Source organism: Carassius auratus, unplaced genomic scaffold, assembly GCF_003368295.1.
Source record: "Carassius auratus strain Wakin unplaced genomic scaffold, ASM336829v1 scaf_tig00019339, whole genome shotgun sequence".
NCBI lineage: Eukaryota > Metazoa > Chordata > Actinopteri > Cypriniformes > Cyprinidae > Carassius > Carassius auratus.
In genome coordinates this window covers 115,001-135,243 of record NW_020524950.1, presented here as the reverse complement: position 1 = coordinate 135,243, position 20,243 = coordinate 115,001, and the positions used below count along the sequence as shown (strand labels likewise).

Genomic DNA, 20,243 nt, shown 5'->3' with positions numbered 1-20,243 from the left:
AAAATCATATTGTTTTCCCTTTGAATTAAGATTCTTTTTCTGACCCCGTTAGCAGATATTTCTTAAATTTAGTTTTTTTTTTTTAGTTCATTTTTTTTTTATGTTTTAGATTTCCAATTAAACAACTACCCATTATTTTGAGATCTGCCAAACATCTACCAATAATTTAACATTTTAATAAAATAATCATATTATCAGTGAGGAATTATATACATATTCAATAATATTTTATGTATTTAATCTTTTTGAATTACAATATCTAAAAAAAAATATATATATATATATATTTTTTTAAATCAAAGTTTGCAATATTATGAATAATCTCAGACTCACAAAGCAAGATCTACCAATCATCTACAAATAATAGATTTTAATAAAAAAAAATTATAATGAAAAACTCATTTCAAACATTTTTACTTTACATTTATGTATTTAGCAGACGCTTTTATCCAAAGCGACTTACATTGCATTCAGACTAACAATTTTCTACAAACATGTGTTCCCGGGGATTCAAACCCCCAACATTGCGCTTGTTACTGCAATGCTCTACCACTTGAGCTAGAGGAACACTTTATATAGCCAAAGTTTGTATCTCATACTCTGTGGTGAAAATGAATGGTGATAATCCCTTCAAAACCCAGGCCACTTGGCAAGTGCTCACTGTTGCTCTTTATACTGGGACATACAGTAATAAAGAGATGCTGTAATGACTGTAAATGAGTGTTTCTCACCAGTCAGTATGAACGGCCACATTGCTGACGGCACAGTATCCCGGTTCCTGTTCCTCTCCACACAGGTCCACAGTGAGAGACGCAGCCTTTAACACAGCAGACAGACAAACAGGTCAACATGATGCTTGTGTGCAGCTGACTAACCGTCTCTAATGAAACTCTGTCTTTATTTTACCGTATTTTACTTTTGCATCTCGGAATAACAATCTCAGAAGTCCATTTGCATTTTAAAATCAAAATGAAAACATCTTGGAATGTATTTGTGCTTTAAATAACATAAATAAAATGACCTGTATGAATTTGTCAAGTCTGAGTATTTTGTTGAGCCTACAGAATACTACACGGAAAAAAACGACACCCAGATGCTGGTGAATAAATTACCGCAAGACATTCTACAGTGATCTGTGCTGTCCTCACAGTGCTTTATGAGTCCCGTGCAGACATTTGGGAGAAAAACATCTCAGAGGAGGAGGTACAAAGAGTACAGAGACACTGGGAAGCAGGACTGACATCAGACAACAGCACGACCTCAACTTACAAATAACACAGACACTTCACTTCCGTAAAAGAGGAATTTCTGCCTAAAAATAGAAAATCCTACACTAACAATGGAAACAAGACGTGTTTGTCTGCTGGATCTGTGCTAAGTGCTGATACAGACGACTTCCTGCGTGGCTCGAGCGTCTGGTCATCGCATTAATGCCTCCCTGCACTTCAAAAAGACTAAACCAGACCACAGCGTGCTCCTTTTTCCAGGAGTCACACAACGTTTCAAAGCATTTCTAGCAGAGGAAACATTTGCTTTCAGAAACAAGTCTCTAAAGCAGTTATATGCAGCAGAACTTAATTAAATTGTCTTGATACTTAGGCAGCAGATTTCAACACAGGTAACACATTTAGGTTCTAAAAGCATTGTGGGAGCATGTTTCTAAAATGTTGAAATGCCCAGTTTTCTTGATTGATGGTTTTCGTGATTGTGATTAGAATGTTATTTTAAGGTAAAAAAAAAAACAAACAAAAAAAAAACATTTCCTACAACATGTAGATTACAGGTTGAGCATCATTTCATATGTTGTCATAACTCAAAAAGATTGATGTTAACTGTTGCATGAATGTTGTAGTGTGCATCCAGTGCACGACTAAACTGCATTGGTCTGAAAATCTGAAACTGGACCCAGTTGGGATCAAAGAGCATTTTCAGAGTCTGTATTAAATAGATTTGGCTTTGAGCTGCTTTTTTTGGACGGTGTTTGGAAACACATGCTGCATGTGGGTGTGCGAGCTGATTTCTAATTTTCTATTTATAATCCATCAACCATCTAAGTTGCAACACACAACGCAGAAACAAGTGAAGAGCAAAAACGTGGCCGTAGACCAGTTCTCGATAAACTCCAACTCTCCTGTAAACAAAAAAACCATGAGCTTGAGACAGCGTGCCAAAATCCAACGCATCTGGCTGTGGGGTAAACTTGGACATCTAAACTAAACAAAAGTACCCTTGACTGTCAGAGTTCAGCTCTCTCCACAGGGGAAAACAAGGGGCCATGTATGACTTTAACATCTGCTCAAGCTCACGTCTAGAAAGAAAAGGAAGAAAAAAAGAAAATGGCCCTACAGAACCAACGAAGTGACCCACATCCGCTTCTCCAAACACACAGATCGGGTTCTCTTTATTGCACCGCAGGGGCTGGGTTCTCATGACACACGGCTCTACTCTCAAACCTTCAGTGAGGCCTACAACAGACTTTCAGACCATTTTTCAGGGAACATTAGTTGGATCACACAAAGCTGAGGTGTTGCAGTAATGCCGTGCTGAAGTGTTTTTACAAGCCATTTACAGAGAGATTTAATGCTACAACTCCAGGAGAGTTTAGAGATAAACTCGGTAAAAGAACACACAACCAACAGACACTTTAATTTGAACAAAACCTACGAGAACAGAGTAAAACATCTTCTTAACCAATCTAAAGGTTGCTTTCAGACAGATTAGTAGACGGATCAAAAGTACTCACCATTCCTGCCCTCCTGGCGATGACCGTGTGGAACTGTCCATCTGAGATCCTGATGGTGGTCATGAGCTTGTAAGTGCCGCTCCCCAAGTTAAACGAGAACCTCATTCTGCCCTCTAAGATCTCGAGGGCCAGGAACTCTGCCTTGTCGCCGGTCTGGTTGTCATGATTGTACAAGAGCAGGGCGTTTTCCTTCAACGTGGCAAACTTGATGTAGATGTAGTTGTTGTTGGGGTCGAGGCTGGGGAACTCCATGAAGGACAGCTCCTCAAATCCGTAGCTGTTCAGTTCACAGTGCTTTCCAAACACACCTGCAGAGCAAGAGTAATTTATTGCTTGTCGGTGGCGTAAGAATTTCATGCAGTGAATAATTCATGACATCCATGGTACAACACGCAAAAAAATATGGTTGAACATTTACCACATTGTGTGTCAACGGACAAATTCACATTTTCTGTAATCTACAACACATTTGTTTCTGCATTACAGTCTCACACACAGTCCAGAATTAATAGCAGCAGTTGGAGGACCTTAAACTGGTCCAGGGGCTGAAATGATGACTTACCAAAAGGACAGTGACAGTAATAGCTTTCCACCCGGTTCTGGCAGGAACCCCCATTAAAACAGGGGTTACACTCACAGTAATTGATGATGGTCTCACAGGCTTTCCCTGAATTCACGAAACAACACCAATGAAAACAATGAGGTGAGCATGACACACAAAAATGACTGTTCTCACATGGGGCTCCCAGAATTCCCTGTGTTTTCTTTTTCTGTCACATCTCTGGAGCACTTTATCTTTCTAATACAAACAGCTCGAAGTCTTACACCTTGTAAACGGTCCCACGTTTCTAAGAAAGAGAAGGTGAAAGTCTGTCATGAAGGTGCATCAGCTGCACTGGTTCTGGGAGACCCATTAAAGAGGTGCTGATATAAAACACACATATACGCTGAAGACTATGACAAAAAAGAATGACTGGACATACAAATGATCAACCATAAACTTAAGTTGAGTTCTTTACTTTTCTGCTCCCTGTATGTAGCTCTCTAAAACAAATGGCATGAAGAACGAAAACTCAATCACTGCTAGCAAAACAGGAAGTGTGGGGTTCAGCTGGAGTGCATGCACACTACTGTAAGTCAATAGGTGTAATTCTCTAGCAGCCCCATTTATCTGGGGCCTCCGATGTGAACACACTGCAATCATTTGTTATGATCAGAATTAAAAAAGAACTGTGATGACTCAGAGCCTGAAATAAAACGTCTGTTTCGGCTCCATTTTGAAAACAATGTCCAAAAGCTACAGCCAACACCTGCCCAAACAGAGCAGATTCAAGCTAAGGCTGTCACACATGCTTATTCAAAGGAAAACATTACAGACAGATCTATACTCGCATTCACCAACTGATTTTACAGTCACTATAATTATGTCATCATTACTGATTTTAAAAACTCTGAAATGGCTTGAGCTAGCTAGCTTTACAAATTATCCCTGCATTTAAAACCCCTAACCCAAACTCTAATACAATTTGTTTCTATGACTCAAAATGTCTTAAAGTGGACCCAACAAAGCCAGATGGTCCTTAAACTCAGAGACCTCTTTAGAGTGTACAAGCAGTGTAACTGCACAGCACAGGTGAAATCTGAAGGTGGTTTATGGCCGTGTCCTTATTAGGGTGAAAATCTTATCATCTACTTTCATTACAGTAAACATGACAAGTTGATCTGCATCACAGCTGATACCTCCCAGTCTGTGACCCTAACAGCAAACTGCTTTTGGCAACGGCCACTGTATGCTTGGGTTACAACACCCCTCCAATTACTTAGAAGCAAATATTTTTCTTGGCCTAAAATGATAACAAACGTGTGTGCAAGCTGCATTTATGCACCTTTTCTAACATCTGTTGTTGTGTTACTGGTGAAAAGTACCTGCAAATCCAGATTTGCACAGGCAGTTAAAGCCCCCGGGGTAATTCTGGCATAGTGCCCCATTCTGGCAGGGGTTCGAAAGGCACTCATTGATGTCCCTCTCACAAGCCATCCCAGTGAAACCGTCTGGACAGGAGCAAGAGAATCCACCGACCAGGTTTTGACAAGTTCCTCCATTGTGGCAAGGTGTCGGCTGGCACTCATCGATGTCAGTCTCGCAGAGGGCACCGGCATAACCTGGCCTGCAGTTACAAGCGTATGGCTGTAGGGGGCGATTTGAGACGAGGATGACCGGGACACTCTCCTCCTTCTTCATGTCTGGACCAACACCCAGCCGCCTCTTGCAGCTCCCCCCATTTTGACACGGATTGTGGGAGCAGGGATCATAGTCCACAGAGTCAATCTTAACACCATTTTGTCTGTGCAGAATCTCTTTGATGCTCTGGAAGAAAGTGGCGACTCCACTCGGATTGACATACTGCCCGTGACCCCGCTTTACAGCTGCCATCAGGAAAGTGCTGTTGTTTAGTTCAAATACCCCATAGATCTGGACTCCAGTGCCCAAGCCAGCTAGCTGTGAATTGGCGATGCGCAGGAAACTGAGGTAGTGATTAGTAAGGAAGTCGCTGGTGCTTTGGGAGACAACTCGTATCAGGATGCTGTTTTCCACTGTGGCATTACTGAATCCAATAAAGAAAACACGGACATGGCTGTTGACAGCGTCGTGGACACCATCGCTGCTACGCACCGATAAATCAAATGTGCCATCTGTGGAGCGACTGTTTGAGCGGAGGTCACAGGTTCCTGTGGGAATGCTGAAGAGGACAGCCGCTGGTGGAGTCAGAGAACAGTGGAATGTGTCTTGTATATCTGGATCCTGTGGCTTTACCACCCCCAGTGATCCTCCAGGGAACATATTTCCAAAATAATGCACATAGATTTCTGCGGAGCGAGACTCTGAGGGATTATCATTCTGATCATTGACTTTGATGTGGACAGTTCCTGTCGAGGACATCTGAGGAATACCAGAGTCTTTGATTATCACAGGGAGGTAGAAATCACTTATCTTCTCTCGGTCTATCTCTCTGCTGGTGGTCAGCTCTCCAGTTGGACTGAGTGTGAAGTAGCTGGATGCTTCTCCAGTGCTAACGAGGCTATAGGAGAATGGTCCTTGATTTGGTGCAAGATCTGGATCACTTGAACTGAGCGTCATCACGGATGTTCCTGCTCTCTGGTTCTCCATCACTTCCCCACTTTTAGTCTCCAAAGTTGGTCCATTATCATTAATATCCTCCAGGGTCACAATTAAAATGGCACTGCCAGTGGCAGCTGGAGAACCAGAGTCAACTGCTAGGACAGTGAGGTTGTACACAGGGACAGTTTCCCGGTCCAGTTCTGAAGCCACAGACACCTGTCCTGTCTGAGGGTTGATGGTGAAGGTACCTTTTTCATAGTTGGCAGTGATGGCATAGGTGAATCTGCTCCAGCTAGGGACAGAATCTGAATCCTCAGCACTGACAAATGTAACCAGACTTCCAGGGGATAGTCCCTCATTCACCTGAACATCATAGAGCTCCTGGGTGAATACAGGGGGATCGTTGGCATCCAGAATTGTGATGTTCACAAGCACCTCATCAATATCTGCCCCTCTTATGCTTCCTGAATTCTTAGCTAAGACTTTAAGAGAAATCTTTTCTTCTTTTTCACGGTCAAGCAGTCCTGAGACATAGATTTGACCTGTCTTTTTATTAATGTTAAAACCCCTTTTTCTGCTTCTTCCAAAAATCAAGTAATACACTTTGCCATCTTCTCCCAAGTCTCTGTCGCTCGCAAACACCTCTCCAATGACTGTGCCTTTAGGTGCTGCCTCTGAAACCTCAAAGTAGTACTGCTTTGACACAAAACGAGGGACATATTCATTAGCACCTTTTAGCTGAATATTAACATTTGCAAAGCTGCAACGTTCTTCATCTGGAACATTAAAGGCTTTGACGGTCAGGTGATACACCTGTTTAGCTTCATAGTCTAGGAAACCTTGTGTGGTGATGATTCCTGTGTTGGGATCAATTATGAACAAGTCACTGTCTGATGACTGAATGATGTATGCCATCAGGGCATTTGGCCCCGAGTCTTTATCAGTTGCATTCATTTTTACCACAGTGGTGCCACTGGGGACATTTTCCTGCACGACTGGAAAGTACTCCACGGGGTCGAACACAGGAGGGTTATCATTTACATCAGTCACTAGGACATTAACTGTAACATAGCTTGTCTTGGCAATCCACCCTCCATCTGTTGCAGAAACTCTGAGTTCATGCTTCTGCTTTGTCTCATAATCCAGCAGCTTTGCTAGGGATAAAACGCCCGTTTGACTGTGAATTGAAAACAAGCCATCGTCATTACCTGAGGAGATGTTGTACACAACCAGGCCATTCATTTGTTTGTCCTTGTCCTTATCTCGTGCTGAAAGTGTGCGGATGGCTGTGCCGACAGTCAGACCTTCAGACACAGTGACTGTTACTTGGTTCTGTGAAAACTCTGGAGTATGATGGTTCTCTTCTGTAACAGCTATTTTGACTGTTGTCTTAGCGGACAGAGGTGGGTTCCCTCTGTCACTTGCTGTTATTTCAAGCAGGTAAACTTTATTTGTGTCTGCTGTGAGTGAGGACGCAACTGTGACCAATCCAGTTTGTTTATCCAAGCGGAACTTGCTGGAACTGTTGCCTCCAGATACTGCATACTCTATTTCAGAGTTCAGGCCAAAGTCCATGTGATCATGGGCTGTGACTTTGAGGAGTCTGGTGCCAACTTTTACACTTTTAGTGACAGGGGTAAAGTAAAAGGAAGATTCAAATTTGGGTGGGTTATCATTGCTGTCAACTACATTTATGATAACTGTGGTTTCGCTCATGAGGGGCTTGATGCCTCGGTCTGAAGCTGTGACAATGAAACTATGACAGTTTACATTGATGTTACTGTGGCCACTGGAGTTTTGATACCTGAGCTGCTGTTTAATGAAAATCTCACCAGAACTGGTGTTGATTCGGAAGTACTCTGTTTGAGATCTGATAAAGTAAAATATTTTTCCATTGAAACCCTCGTCAGGATCTGTGGCAGAGACTTGAGTCACGATGGATCCGACCTCTGTCAGCTCAGGATAGTCCAGGTAATATGACGGCTTGCTAAATCTCGGAGTGTTATCATTCACATCTGTCACAAATATTGTGACGTCTGTGCTAACAGTCCATCCTGAATCGTGTGCTGAGACTTTGGCAATGTAGTGGTTTGTGTCCTCTCTGTTCAGAGGTCTACTGATGGTGATGTCTCCTGTGCTGGGGTGGATAATGAAGGGAAGACTTGCATCGCTGATGGAGTATCGGCTTATAGCGTTAGCTCCTGTGTCTTCATCGGTGGTGGTTACTTGAGTCACAGTGAAGCCCACTGGTGCATTTTCAGGTACAGTGGCACTGAAGATTTTAGAGAATCTGGGAGCATTATCATTGACATCCAGCACACTGATCAATACTTTCACTGCTGTGCTTTTAGGAGGACTGCCTCTATCTGTCGCCTTTACTCTCAAAGCATACTGAGCGACCTTCTCTCGATCCAGTGGTCGTGTTGTGCGGATTTCACCAGTTGCCCTGTTGATGCTGAAGCTGTTTTCTTTGTTGCCTTCAATTATGGCATATTCCAGTTGCCCGTTTGGTCCACTGTCCTGGTCAAATGCTGATACTATCAGCACACGTTGGGGTGGGAGGTTTTCTAAAATCTCAGCGTGAAAAGGTTCTTGTTCAAAAGTAGGATGGTTGTCGTTAACGTCCAGAACTGCGATCTCTAATTTCTCATAGGCTGAATAAGGGGGAAAGCCTTGGTCTCTGGCCTCTATCCACAAGACGTACTTCTCAATATTCTCATAGTCCAGAGGCTTTTTGATAGACAGCTCTCCTGAAAGTTGATCTATGTGGAATGCATTGTCCAGGTTTCCGTTTGCAATGTAGAATGACAAAGAACCTGCCCTGGGTGAAGATCCGGTCACCTTAGTCACAACAGTGTTTGTGGGTTGGTTTTCTGGGAAGGTGAAGGCTTTCTCCTTGATTCTAATATTGGGAAAGTCTCCTCCAGTAACAAAGCGAACTGTTACAGTTGTGCTGTCTGTTTTAGGGTTGGTGCCTCCATCTTTTACATGGACCGTGAAGGTGACCTCTGAACTCCCTGTGAGTTTTTCATTTGCAGTAATGGCACCTCTGATGGGGTCTATCCTAAACTTTTCTGAATTGCGTCCAGTGAGCGAATAGTGAAGTTGAGCATTTGAACCAGTGTCTTCATCTGTTACTGTGACCGCAAAGACCAGTGAGCCTACAAAAAACAGAAGTGATTAGACACTAATCAGACAGACCAAAACCCAATGAAACCATGAACCCCTGCATTAGAGGACACACCTGTGGAAGTAGAAGCAGGTATGTGTGTAACATATGGATGATGGTGAAACCGTGGAGGGTTATCATTGATGTCGGCCACAACCACAGACACTGTGGCAGAGCTGGATAGCGGTGTGGGCTGTCCACCATCTGATGCCACCACCAGCAGCTGGTAACTCGCCCTTGCCTCTCGATCCAGCAAGGAGCTGGTGATGATCAGACCTGTGGCTGGGTTGATGGAGAATTGACCGTCCCCGCCACTGAGACTGTAACTGTAAATCACAAACACAACAGGTTCAATTCATGCATGGAGACCAAATAATGTTATCTGTCAACTACCCACACATAGTTGTGACCTTGGACCACAAAACCAGTCTTAAGTAGCAGAGGTATTTTTGTAGCAACAGCCAACAATACATTGTATGTGTCAAAATGATAAAAAATTTGAATGCCTAATATAATTAGGATATTAAGACCACGTTCATTAAATTCTTATTATTTTACCATAAATACACCAAAAAGCAAATATGCATTACTAAGGAATTCATTTAGACAACTTTAAAAGGCAATTTTCTCAGGATTTTGAGGTATTTGCACCCTCAGATTCCAGATTTTCAAATAGTTGTATCTTGGCCAAATATTGTCTTATCATGACACACCATACATCAATGGAAAGCTTATTTAGATTATGTATGAATCTCAACTTCAAATTTCCTTATGACTGGTTTTGTGGTCCAGGGTCACATTTATCTCAACTGACTAGCATAGTCAGTACACATATTATCAGTACTGGCTTTGCCTGGAATCAAACCATGACCTTGGCATTAAACTACAGGAAAGCTATGTTTCCGTCTGTAGAATGTCGGCATCTGCCCCAAGAAAAATTCCTCTCAAGCAAGAATTCAGAATCTTATTCTGCAAGTATCTTATCATATGGGCGGCAGGAAGATTAATTCTTTATTCATCTTTCCAGTTCTTTCATAATTCCCGCAGCATGTTTTCTCAGCTGTGCATCAGTAAATGAGCCTTGATCAAAAACACCTGATTTGAGCCGTTCCCATGTTGCTTTGAGTTTCAGTGAAGTTCATTTTCGGGGCCTGTGACACAAACTTGTTCTGACAGTAACATGCACACATGGCAACTTCAGAGAGTGAGACAGGAATTCCACAAATTACAGAACAAAGTGTGAAAAACAACCCTGGTGAAAAGACAACAACATCATCCACAGTCACGCATCGTCCGCCTTACACCAGTTCGGTGAGAACTATGATGTCGCACTGATGCATAAAGTTGGTTCTGTGATTTAAGAACCGAAGCCCCTCACTGTCCCGCTACCCCCCACTGGGCTCTGATCTGTCTGTCATACTTCATTACCATCCTCATTAGGATGTTTTTAGCAAAGTGGAACATGTTGCCCCCAAATGAGCTCTTGCAGGAGTACCTTAGAGATACATGACTTAAGGTCTTTGCAAACGGAGTCCGAAATTTTTGCATGTAAAAAAATTTATGTGACCTCACGTTGTGTCAATTACATTTACACACTGCATCCAAAACTTTCGTCCGTCATAAGTTTTTTTTAGATCGGATTCTATTTTGTCCATTTCTTTTACATCCATAGCAAGCATTTTCAGAGGTGCTTTGACAATTCAGAGCCACCGAAGAAGTGGAAGCCAGAATTGTATGCTGGTTTCAATTTCAGTTTCAATTTTAAATATGTGGCTCTATTATTGCTACCAAAGCATCAAAATCCTGTAGTAAACTTTGAATCACTTGGGATAATCCTGCAGCACCTCTCTATGCAGTCTCAGCAGTAGATGGACCTAATATTTCATCTTTTCTTTCTTTTTTTTTGCAATAGATTAAGTAATATGTATCGGATCCCATGTGCAACGTTCCTGTGCATGACACATTTTTTGGATGCCGAACACGAAATTTTGGAAAAATGTGCAAAGATCTAAACAGGTAGTGTGTGTGGTGCTAAATGTTTGAGGACAAAAAAAAAAAAAACCCACCACGGACAAACATATAACAATGGGTTTTTTGTAAAAATGCATAGAATGTTATATAGTAGGTGTTGGTTTCAGTCTTTAGTGTCGTACCTGATCACTCCATTGAATCCTACATCAGCATCTGAGCTGTTGAGCAACAGGACGTCTGTTCCGGTGGCTGCATCTTCAGGAATAGTTGTGTGGAAAGACATTGAGCTGAATGATGGAATATTATCATTCACATCACCAACCAGCACCATCACGGTACCAGAGCTGCTTAGAGATGGCGTTCCTACAAACACAGGAGAAAAACAAGTTCATATATGTGTGTGAAGCAGAAATGAGTCTGTGTTGCACATGTCTACAACTTAATTCCAGCGTCCAAAATTAACACTCGCCAAGTGTCAACTGTGTGAAATTGGCTTGTAAATAATAGATTACGCACTAGTTGGCTGCTAACTTTGTTAGAAGTTGTTGCAACATATCATAACGAGGAAGAATGATAGTCTGACACTCACTGATGTAAACAAATGAGTGATTTAAAGCCACACAAATGTCTCCTAATGAAAAATTTCATAACACTTTACTTAATTAACTGTATTTTATGACTTAAAATGATGACTGTTAAGAATCACTGGGCTTCAGCAGGTCTGATGAGTTAAGTCTGGACCTCTTAACTCATTAAATACAGATGGTTTGATATTCTAGCAGCGCAGATTAACTTCTCAATCCGAAACCTCTCTCATGAAATCCGGATCTGGAGTCAGTGCCATCTGTCTGCGCTCCTGTCCAGCGCTAATCTCTGACCCACCGTGTCTCACACACTCAGGAATCTGAGAAATATACAGGGATCGTCGCAGGGGTACAGATGCAATCCTGCTGTTTAAAACAGTGAGGCACACGGCACAAAGAATGCCACTTTCAGCAGAAATCAAGCCGCAGTGAGGAGAAGCGGCCCGATGGGTCTGAGGAGATCGTGCTAATGAATAGCAGATGACAAGAAGCACCAAACATCTGCCCCTCTCTCGCAGCGAATGAACGTGATTAAAATGAATTTGCTCCATGCATAACTTCAGCCTCTGGTAACATCGTGCATTTCTACAGCGCTGCAAAAAATCCTGCTCGTAAAAACAAAAGGCAGAGAGAAGAAAAATGGCTGCAGATTTCCCCCTCGCCTGCAAGCGATCCGAGGCGTTTTTCAGAGCGTGTTGTTCCTGCAGGCCTCCAGCAGATTAGTGTAACTAATAACACATGCTAATAAGCTGCTAGCACACGCTTTAATCGCCTCATCCTCACTGCAAAGACAATGAGATTAGCATGGTGTCAGATTAGCATTTATCTATTGAGCAAGGATACGTGTGTGTGTGTGTGTGTGTGTGTCTCATTCAGAGCTGAAACAATGTGACCCGTGTCTGATGAGAGGATCCAGAGAGAACGTCTGCTGTCTCACACAGTCTAACACCAAAACAGTCCTGTGTTATGTTGCACACATATTTATATGGAGACATTTCATTGTCTTCTATTGTTTTATAAACCGCTAGTTAGAAATACTTACTATAACCAAACCCTATGAGAAAACATTCTGCATTTTGAACATTTGTATATATTTTTTTTTTTAGTCACGTTCGTTTTTCCAGCTTTAAATGCAAACCTTTGCACAATGAAAAAACAAAACAAAAAACATTTTAACTAGTGTTTCTGCCTTTGTTTAAATATCTTTGAAATCTATATGAAGGCACACTGAATCATTTATTGTTTAATGCATCAGCTTCCATGAACTAAACAAACAAACCAACAAACAATATATTTCTTACAGCATTTATTCATCTCTATTTATGTTTCCTCATGTAAGTGCATTAAATATTAAAATCAGAGGTTGTATCTGGTAGCATTAAAGCATTACATTTACAGTTACACTTATTCATTTAGTAGATGCTCTTACATGTAATAACTTAAAGAGGAACAAAAGCATTGTTATAAGTTAATGATGAAATTAACTTTTAAATTTAGATTATAAATAGTTTTATGTAAGTATTTTCATTGTTAGTTCATGTAACTCAGAAACATTCTTTCATATTAAAAGATACAACTTTTTAAAATTTTAAAAATGCATTAGTAAATTTTGAAATTAAAAAAGGTTAATAAATACTATTTAATAAAACTTTAAGTAAAAAGGAATGTTACTGTAAAATGTAACCAAGAAATGCACAGACGTGAGCTCATTAACATGATCAAGCTCATTTGCATAATAAAGCCTTTTCAGCATTCAGAAACTTCGGCTGCTTTAATGAATAATGATGCACAACTACATGACAGCTATTTTTGGTGAAAGAAACCAAAATATTACAAAAATGAAGAACATTTACAGTAATAAGTTAGACACGTAGTCTAAAAACACTTATCATCAAGACGATGGAAAAAAGTAGTGAGACGCAGCGGTCAAACCTCTGCATTGATTACTCATATTAATGGAGTGTGTTTGGAAGAATCAGCAGCGTGACACAGCTGACACACACACACACACGCACACACAGACGCAGCTGACACACACGCACACACAGACGCAGATGCACACACACACAGACGCAGCTGACACACACACACACACACACACACACACACACATACACACACAGACGCAGATGCACACACACACAGACGCAGATGCAGGTGTGTGTGTGTGTGTGAACGTGACAGGTCTCCATTACTCATCACTAATCAGTCGTCTGATGCAGTTAATGTGATCAGATCTTCTCATTATATCCGTGTTCCTGCTCATCAAAATCTCTCTCTATCTGTCCGTCTGTCTCAGATTTAATATGTCCAGCTGCGTGACAAACAACTGTGGCACACATAAATACTGCGAAAACACTTACTCAAATCAATTCAAGTTTATTTGTACAGCGCTTTTTACGATACAAATCATTGCAAAGCAACTTCACAGAAAACTACATTTCTACAATATTTAGTAGTTAGTAGCTTATCAGTGGTGACTGTCTGTTTGTGCACGTATGACAGGAATATATGGAAAAATCTATTATGATTGTATGATTGTAAAGTGCTTTAGGTTTACAGCAAAACAATAAAGTGCTATATAAATGCTTCATTTATTTGTTCATTCATTCTTTTCAATATCAACTACACTCTTTTCTGTAATCATTATTCACGGGTGTTTTACCCGTATTTTGAATTATGCATGTCTTTGACCGATATGTTAAACTTAATGAAAAACGTACCGTATTTTCCGAACTATACGTGTGACTTATAGTCAGGTGTGACTTATTTATCAAAATTAATTTGACAAGAACCAAGAGAAAACATTACCGTCTCCAGCCGCGAGAGGGCGCTCTGTGCTGCTCAGTTCTCCTCGCCCTCTCGCGGCTGGAGACGGTAATGTTTTCTCTTGGTTCTTGGTTCTAAATATATGCAACTTATAGTCCAGTGCGACTTATATATGTTTTTTTCCTCATCATGACGTATTTTTGGACTGATGCGACTTATACTCAGGTGCGTCTTATAGTCCAAAAAATACGGTACTGCTAATTTTCTGACATTTTTCTACTGCTCTACTCAGCACGGTTGAGTACTGTTCTTTTCTACTCCACATTCAGTTTTACTAAGAAATTCATCACTTTGTGAATGCGAAATGTGTTTTTAACTGTTTACGAGAAAGAGTTAAGTTTACATTTAATAATGAAAGTTTTACTTTTAAAAACTCTCAGAATTAAACATTTTTAAATATTGCAACAACAAAAAAAAAACCCTTGGAGAAAAGGAAAATTCAAGGAATCTTCAATTTTATTGTTTTACAAACCTTAAAAACAATTACCCAACAGGGAGCATTATCAGGTCTTTTAAAAATAATATAAATGTTAGGACAAATGTTCAGAAAATATTGTTAAGGAACACTTTAAGAGAAAATGTTTTGAGATCAACTTGGAATGTTCTTCTGATGTTATTTAAACTTGATGAACATTCCAAGGAACGTTTTTGTAACCTTTAAATAATGTTCTAATTTAGACAAAAAAAGGAAGCTGTAATGTTCTTGGAATACTAAAAGGAAACATTCGAATATATATATTTATTATCATTGTTTTATTTTTTATTTTTTTGGTTAAAAGTAAATGTTTTTGCAACCTTTAATCAACGTAATCATAATCTCAATTTCACTGTTTTAGAAATATTTCTAAATAATGTCCCCACAGTGTTTTTATAACCTAAATTTGATATCTGGGTAGTGCGCAGTAATGTCTAACAGCATTCAATCCTAAATATTTCATATCTCACGCTTCTAAAAGCCACATTGTTTCAGGATCTGCTCCTGTTCTCCAGGATTCAGCTACTTCCTCTCTGACTACAGGAAGTGACATCATTACCTGTTTACGAGCAGGAGGCCTGCAGATGACTACAGTAAGCCTGACAGAGCTGTGTGTCTGAACGTGAGTCGAGTGTCTGTGTGTGTGTGTGTGTTCACTGTTCAATACAAACTTCACACAAAACCTCAGTGTGAAGATCTGCAGATGTGTTTGGCTCTGATTGTCAGTTTCTGTCATATTTACTGCAGTTACAGGAAAACTGATGAATCCAATTAAACACATGAAAGAGAGCGAATCTCATGAGCTGAACATGTGCAGGTCAGGGTTCACCGAACGTTATTGATGAACTGCTAGTTACTTTCACAAACAAATGGCATGTAGCACATTGAATTAAAAGTGACATTCTGAAGCCGAAAAACATTTTCTTGTAAAACATTTTAATCATTTTTTTTTAATATGTCTTTAAACGTTTAGAATTAGATTTCAATTTCTCACTTTTCCTCCCAAATTCTTATAACTGTGATGTGCTTTTTTTAATTTATTGAATTTGCTTGTAATTTCCACTATTTCCAGTATTTTTTTCTCTTTTGTTAACCAAATTACAGTAGAATATTACTTTTAATGAAACTGGCATAATGTGCATGGTCAGTTTCACTTGTTTCCAGCACTGTCCTCATCTGACTTCAGATTAGATTATACCTGAAAGCCTGGTGTGTGTGTGTGTGTGTGTGTGTATCTGTGAGAGAGACACACACACACACACACACACACACACAATGCAGTATTCATGCATCTATCTATGATGTTAAACTCCTCACTGGACGCAGTGACAGATAAATGATTCACACTCAATCTCTCCACGTGTTCTTCTGAAGGTTACTTTCCTCCCACAATCCACCAAGAAACACAGAGTTTCACTTTAAGAGCATGCTCGAGAAAGTTATTATGATTAACTAAAACCATTAAAAATCATTTAAAAAATCATCACTGTAAATATGCATTAACAGAAAGAAAAAAAGGTTGATTTCAGTGAATAGTTCAGCGTGACCTGACTGTGACGGTTCTGGTTCTGTGTTCACACTCTGTGTCTGTAATCACTCAGAGATCAGCGCTGGATACGAGTGTAAACGTGCTCCATCTGTCCCGCTTCTCTCTGGAAATCATTCAAGCGTGTGCTGCATCTTAATTCAGCTGTAAGCTCACAGACTCACAAACATATGGAGCTGCGCAAGCCGCTTATGAGCCACATTATACTGAACCTGCTGCGTGTGTGTGTGAGTGTGTGTGTGAGTGTGTGCGTGTGAGAGTGTGTGCATGAGTGTGTGTGTGAGTGTGCGTGTGTGAGTGTGTGCATGAGTGTGTGTGTGAGTGTGCGTGTGTGAGTGTGTGCATGAGTGTGTGTGTGAGTGTGCGTGTGAGAGTGTGTGCATGAGTGTGTGTGTGAGTGTGGGTGTGTGAGTGTGTGCATGAGTGTGTGTGTGAGTGTGCGTGTGTGCATGAGTGTGTGTGTGAGTGTGCGTGTGTGAGTGTGTGCATGAGTGTGTGTGTGAGTGTGTGAGTGTGTGCATGAGTGTGTGTGTGAGTGTGCGTGTGAGAGTGTGTGCATGAGTGTGTGTGCGTGTGCGTGTGTGAGTGTGTGCATGAGTGTGTGTGTGAGTGTGCGTGTGTGTGAGTGTGTGCATGAGTGTGTGTGTGAGTGTGTGAGTGTGTGCATGAGTGTGTGTGTGAGTGTGCGTGTGAGAGTGTGTGCATGAGTGTGTGTGTGCGTGTGCGAGTGTGTGCATGAGTGTGTGTGTGAGTGTGCGTGTGTGTGAGTGTGTGCATGAGTGTGTGTGTGAGTGTGCGTGTGAGAGTGTGTGCATGAGTGTGTGTGTGAGTGTGCGTGTGAGAGTGTTTGCATGAGTGTGTGTGTGTGTGTGTGCGTGAGTGTGCGTGTGTGAGTGTGTGCATGAGTGTGTGCGTGAGTGTGCGTGTGTGAGTGTGTGCATGAGTGTGTGTGTGAGTGTGAGTGTGCGTGTGTGAGTGTGTGCATGAGTGTGTGTGTGAGTGTGCGTGTGTGAGTGTGTGTGTGAGTGTGTGTGTGAGTGTGCGTGTGAGTGTGTGCATGAGTGTGTGTGTGAGTGTGCGTGTGAGAGTGTGTGCATGAGTGTGTGTGTGAGTGTGCGTGTGAGAGTGTGTGCATGAGTGTGTGTGTGAGTGTGCGTGTGAGAGTGTGTGCATGAGTGTGTGTGTGAGTGTGCGTGTGAGAGTGTGTGCATGACTGTGTGTGTGAGTGTGTGCATGAGTGTGTGTGTGAGTGTGCGTGCATGAGAGTGTGTGCATGAGTGTGTGTGTGAGTGTGCGTGTGTGTGAGTGTGTGCATGAGTGTGTGTGTGAATGTGCATGTGAGAGTGTGTGCATGAGTGTGTGTGTGAGTGTGCGTGTGAGTGTGTGCGTGAGTGTGTGTGTGAGTGTGTGTGTGTGAGTGTGTGCATGAGTGTGTGCGTGAGTGTGCGTGTGTGAGTGTGTGCATGAGTGTGTGTGTGAGTGTGCGTGTGTGAGTGTGTGTGTGAGTGTGCGTGTGTGAGTGTGTGCATGAGTGTGTGTGTGAGTGTGCGTGTGAGTGTGTGCATGAGTGTGTGTGTGAGTGTGCGTGTGAGTGTGTGCATGAGTGTGTGTGTGAGTGTGCGTGTGAGAGTGTGTGCATGAGTGTGTGTGTGTGAGTGTGCGTGTGAGAGTGTGTGCATGAGTGTGTGTGTGTGAGTGTGCGTGTGAGAGTGTGTGCATGAGTGTGTGCGTGAGTGTGTGCATGAGTGTGTGTGTGAGTGTGCGTGTGTGAGTGTGTGCATGAGTGTGTGTGTGAGTGTGCGTGTGAGTGTGTGCATGAGTGTGTGTGTGAGTGTGCGTGTGAGTGTGCGTGTGAGAGTGTGTGCATGAGTGTGTGTGTGAGTGTGCGTGTGAGTGTGTGCATGAGTGTGTGTGTGAGTGTGCGTGTGAAAGTGTGTGCATGAGTGTGAGTGTGCGTGTGAGATTGTGTGCATGAGTGCGTGTGTGAGTGTGTGCATGAGTGTGTGTGTGAGTGTGTGCGTGAGTGTGCGTGTGTGAGTGTGTGCATGAGTGTGTGCGTGAGTGTGCGTGTGTGAGTGTGTGCATGAGTGTGTGTGTGAGTGTGTGCGTGTGTGAGTGTGTGCATGAGTGTGTGTGTGAGTGTGCGTGTGTGAGTGTGTGCATGAGTGTGTGTGTGAGTGTGCATGTGTGAGTGTGTGCATGAGTGTGACATCAGAAATATTTTAACTTGGTTTCCATTTTAGCGTCATTTTAGTTATATTTTAGTAGTTTTGTTGTGTACTACTATTATTTTTATTATGTATATATATATATATATATATATATATATATATATATATATTGCTATTGCTTAGCTATTATTATTTTATATAAATTGCTATTTATATAAAATATATATGTAAAATATATATTTTTTATGTAAATATCACACCTTATTTATGGAAATTAGAAACTAGTTACAGCTGAAATAAAATTGTATATACATATATATATATATACATATATATATATATATATATATATATATATATATATATTATTTTAGTTAGTTTACTTCAAGTAATGAAACCTTTTTTATGTTTTTAGTTTTAGTAAACTATAATAACTATTAATAATAACTATTATAATAATGACGACACAGCATAGACTTCATATGAAGTTAATTCTAATGAGAAATACAAACGCTAGGAGAAGATGTTCTGCTTTATTAAAACGTTGAGATTGTGATGAATGGGAGGGTGAACATCCAGGGCAGTTTATTTACTGCAAACTAAACAGTGAACAGAAAGAGAGATGGTCAGTAAAGCTGCAGTGCACTCTGGGAATGAGATGTTTGAGCGAGAGCGGATCTGTTGCCCTGTTACTGCTTTATTAACTGTGTGTTTGGAGAGACTCAGGAAGGACAAAGACTTCAGCCTGACAAACGCTTCCTTCTCCGCCGAACACATCAGAATCAGTCATCTTTATATCATGCTGACCAAATACTGTACACTATTCAAATCATATCAGAAACCTTTATAAACAATTAAACAATGATACTGAATAAACTTTTCGTTCTGCTCTAAATTTAAAAATGTCTCTTCTCTTATCTTCTCTTTTCTCTCTCTCTCTCTCTCTATAAATGTATTATTGTTTGTATAATTTATTGTGTGTACACAAATTTGAAATTTCAATTTATGCATTTAACAGACACTTTTATCCAAAGCGTCTTACAGTGCATTCAAGCTATCATTTTTTACCTATCATGTGTTCCCAAGGAATTGAACCCACAACCTTGCGCTTGATATATATTTATATCTGCATTATATTTAATGAAACATTTTTAGATTGTATATGTATTACATACAAAAAGCATTCATGGTAAATACTCTTGTGGCATCTGAGAGCAGTTTTTAAGTGTCTCACAAAATAAAACAGAAAAAGTGTAATAATTGACGGACTAGCTGCCTTGAGACTGGTTTATCTTCCACACACCTCTAAACTGCATTAGGCTGATTCATCAACACTTAAGTAACACACATCTGCAAGTTTGAAAATGAAGCAAATGAAAAATGGTCCAATTAGACTGTAAGTGGTTTCCAGTTCGAGTTGTGTTCAGATTTGACCTCCACGGTTCCTCATGCTGACGTCTGTCTGAGACTAATAAACACACTGAAAACTGTGTGTTGACATCTTGTTTAGAAAGTGAAAACAGTCAAGAACACATCGACGTCATATTTAAAATAAGACGAAACCCAGACAATTTCTGCAAACAGCAGCTGATTAAAAGCCATTGCAAAAACACCTAAGAAAGACCTGAAGTCAT

The 20,243-nt window shown here is 40.9% G+C and overlaps 1 protein-coding gene across 1 annotated transcript in view; it reads right to left on the bottom strand.

Annotated features, from left to right (window-relative positions):
• The window catches only part of LOC113076232 (protocadherin Fat 4-like), an 88,907-nt gene that overhangs the window by 9,412 nt on the left and 59,252 nt on the right, over positions 1-20,243 (bottom strand). The window contains exons 7-12 of the mRNA XM_026248889.1: positions 11,187-11,367; positions 9,109-9,359; positions 4,670-9,025; positions 3,306-3,410; positions 2,744-3,051; positions 732-817 (exon numbers count right to left, since the gene is read on the bottom strand). Of these exons, the coding sequence (XP_026104674.1) occupies positions 732-817; positions 2,744-3,051; positions 3,306-3,410; positions 4,670-9,025; positions 9,109-9,359; positions 11,187-11,367 (5,287 nt within the window). The remainder of the gene's footprint in view (positions 1-731; positions 818-2,743; positions 3,052-3,305; positions 3,411-4,669; positions 9,026-9,108; positions 9,360-11,186; positions 11,368-20,243) is intronic.